This window comes from Benincasa hispida, chromosome 9, assembly GCF_009727055.1.
Source record: "Benincasa hispida cultivar B227 chromosome 9, ASM972705v1, whole genome shotgun sequence".
Classification (NCBI taxonomy): domain Eukaryota; kingdom Viridiplantae; phylum Streptophyta; class Magnoliopsida; order Cucurbitales; family Cucurbitaceae; genus Benincasa; species Benincasa hispida.
The window spans coordinates 46,114,219-46,117,701 of NC_052357.1; the positions used below are offsets into that span (position 1 = coordinate 46,114,219).

The 3,483-nt window shown below is 34.9% G+C and overlaps 1 protein-coding gene across 1 annotated transcript; it reads right to left on the reverse strand.

The window, feature by feature from the left end:
- Window positions 1-2,232: 2,232 nt before the first annotated feature.
- LOC120084756 (secreted RxLR effector protein 161-like) lies at window positions 2,233-2,946 on the reverse strand. The gene has a single exon (XM_039040577.1). It carries the CDS (start codon window positions 2,944-2,946, stop codon window positions 2,233-2,235), a length of 714 nt encoding a protein of 237 aa, XP_038896505.1.
- Between the last annotated feature and the right edge of the window lie 537 nt (window positions 2,947-3,483).

Genomic DNA, 3,483 nt, shown 5'->3' on the forward strand with positions numbered 1-3,483 from the left:
GAAAGTCAATTTTACTCGACAACCAAAATCTCGTGGACGTTATGCGATGCATGTTCCTAAGATATGCGTTGATAGTCATGCGTCGATGGTCATACGTTGGAATGAAAATTGCGTTAACGAATGTATGCGATGACCATGCATCCTGTCACAAGTTTTCTTGCGTTCACACCAAGTATAACATGAACACAAGTTTCTCGGGTAATCTGAGGTCAAACATAGGGACTTGTAACTATATGTTTGTGGTGATGTGCATGCGGCGATATAAATAAAAGAATAAAGGAAATGTTGCTAAATTAATCCTACTCCTACTTCTACTCCTATCTATCAAACAACGCAATGGGAGTATGCATGAAAGGTAGAGATGCGACAAACCTTGACATGAAATAAATGTATGAGAAAATAGATAAAATGCGGAGATGTTTTTATTGAAACCCTTAAGAGTGACCACAAGGGCAACCCTAGTCAACGCAAACTCATGCGATCTTGCAACACTCATACAATAGTAAACCACCTTTCTAGGTAGATGCGTTGATGCGTTATTCCACCTACCTTGCGTTGATCCCATTAGTTTTCGTTGTTTTGTAGCCGCAATCATTCAATGGTCGCATTCACTTAATACCGCAACTCTACATGATGACCGCAATCGCTTGACAAGCGCAACTCCCATGCGATGGACTCATACGGGTGATTACCGCAACATCCATGCATTGATCGATGCTTTTGCCTTGTGATGGAGTGTTTCTCCGCATGCGATCGTCTATCCGATGGTTCGGTTTCTGCGTTTGCGTTCATTTCCTGCATTGGCTACAAAAATAGAACATTGAACGCACAGTTAACGCAAAGTAATGGGTTAGCTAAGATTCGCCATGTTGATCGACGCAAACTTCTTTTCTCATGAATTCCTATCATGATCGACGCAATTTCTGCCTAACAACCTTTATAATTCTAAGTAAAAGGACTAAGATGGCATGCATCTCTGCATGTCATCAGTCGTCTTATGCGATAGCCCGGCTTCCATATATACGTCCGCTTTCTGCATTAGCTATAAAAATAAACAATTGAACGCATAATAGTGGGTTAGCCAAAATTCTTAATGTTGAACGACGCAAACTCATTTTCTCATGAATTCCTAACATAATTGTCGCATATTCTACTTAATAGCCCTCATAATTCTAAATAAAAGACTTAAGATGACGTGCATTTCTGCCCGTCATCATGCAACAGGTTGATATCGCTGAAAAATAAGTTATTGATATGTTCGTATAATTTCGAGTAAGTTCAGGAAAGGAGTATTTTAATAGATCTTAAATTATAAACAATTTTATGTTACTTTATTGAGTTATGTCTCTAATGTTGATATCATTTGATTGTATTTTTTTTTTATTTCTTTACAATCTAATATGATATACTCAATTGACTATATGGGACATGGTGACCGTGAAGATGTGAAAAATATGGTCAATACATAAGTATTTAATAGGTGTTTAATATTATGTAAACAATATGATATCTTGTGTGTGTGGTTCTTTTAGGGCCATAAAAATGTTTTATTTTTTAACAACTATGTGGGCTCGACCTGTTACTTGTGTCCCTATTTAGGTAAGCATTCCAACTTCGATTAATGATATTATATGTTTGATTAATATATTTTTTTTCTTATAACATTGGTTGAAATATATATATACATAGTATGCTCAACAATTGGATAGTAGGGATTGTAGGTATTATACTATGAAATTCATACGCGATATAATAACTCGTAGGAGCACAATAATTAGGAGCATGGTATGAATTTTCTTACATCATCTTTTTTAGAAAAAAAAACGTGGAGGACAAATATGAAAAATGAGATATCTATTTTCCATTCACCTAAGCATGCCTTTATATAGGCTTACAAACATAACCATAGGAATGCCAATGGTTTAAAGTTATAAATGTCATCAAATGCTCATAACTCACATAATTCCTATAACTCAAAAATCACTATTGGTTATAAAAAACTAAAAGTTACAAAACCCAAAAGTCACACTAAATGCCACAAATAAAGTTTAATAATAACAAGCTTTTCAACACCCCCCCTTAAACTTGATTTGTTACACTAAGTAAACTCCTCATTTTGATAAAAGTCTCCAACTTTAGGGGCTTTGTGAAAATGTCTGTCGCTTGGTCTTGTGACTTGATATATTTGAGTTCCACTTCTTTCTTCGTAATGCAATCCCGAATGTAGTGAAATCAATTATCAATGTGCTTGCTCCTCCCATGAAATACCGGATTTTTGGCTAAAGCAATGGCCGATTTGTTGTCAACAAAAATCTCCATTGGATCTTCCATTTGAAACTTCAACTCCTTCACTAAGTTTCTTAGCCAAATTGCATGACATACACATGAAGTTGCTGCGATGCACTCTACCTCGCATGTTGATAATGTGACTATGGGTTGCATTTTTGACATCCATGTGAACGTCGTTTCACCAATAAAAAACACAAACCCCGTAGTGCTCTTTAGATTATCCAAATCACTACTCCAATCACTATCACAATAACCAACAATATCAAAATTGCTAGAAGAGACATAGGAAAGACCATACCCAATCATCCCTTTGATGTAGCGAAGTATCCTTTTTGCCATTTTGCAATGTGTTACTGTCGGTTCCTCCATAAATCGATTAAGAGTTCCAACCGAATAAAGAATATCCGGTCTTGTACATGTCAAGTATCTCAAACTTGCAACCAAACTTTTGAAATATGTAGAATTTAACTTCTCGCCTCCATCTTGCTTGTTGATTTTGACTCCACATTCCATCGGTGTTCCAACTGGATTAGCGTCATTCATATTGAACTTCTTGAGCACTTTTTTAGCATAGCCCTCTTGGGATATAAAAATGTCATCTTCACCTTGTTTGACCTCGATCCCAAGATAGTAACTCATGAGACCAATGTTCGTCATTTCAAACTCCTTTTTCATCTCTCTTTTGAACTCATCAAACATGCTAGGATTGTTTCTAATAAATACTAAATCATCAACATATAAACAAATGATTAGTATGCTTTCTCAGCAAACTTTTAAATTTTATAAGTGACCTTTTATATGGATCACATCCATACATTCATTTGATGTGTAGCCATCTACATAAAAACATTAGATAGACGCCTAAACTCGACGAACTGTGTCCCAAAAATTGAAGGTATCAATGAAAATCTAAACTCGAGTAATTATATTTTTATACATGGATCATATTCTTATAGGAATGGATACATTGATTCAATATATGTAACCACTTGTATCCAATGAGTTGTGTCCCGTTGACATAAAGATTATTGGATTTTATGTCCTAAAACTCGTAGTTTGTAATATGATATTCTTGTTCAATAAAGCTGTTATTGAAAATCTTTAGTAAAATTAAATTCTATATTCATGAATCCAATAAACTAAGGATCTGAGGCTATTAAAATTAAGTTTGAACTTTATGTAGTGACATAATCA

What these genes read in the sequence shown, in the direction of transcription:
- LOC120084756 (XM_039040577.1), bottom strand. Translation starts at nt 2,946, where the DNA reads ATGACGAACATTGGTCTCATGAGTTACTATCTTGGGATCGAGGTCAAA.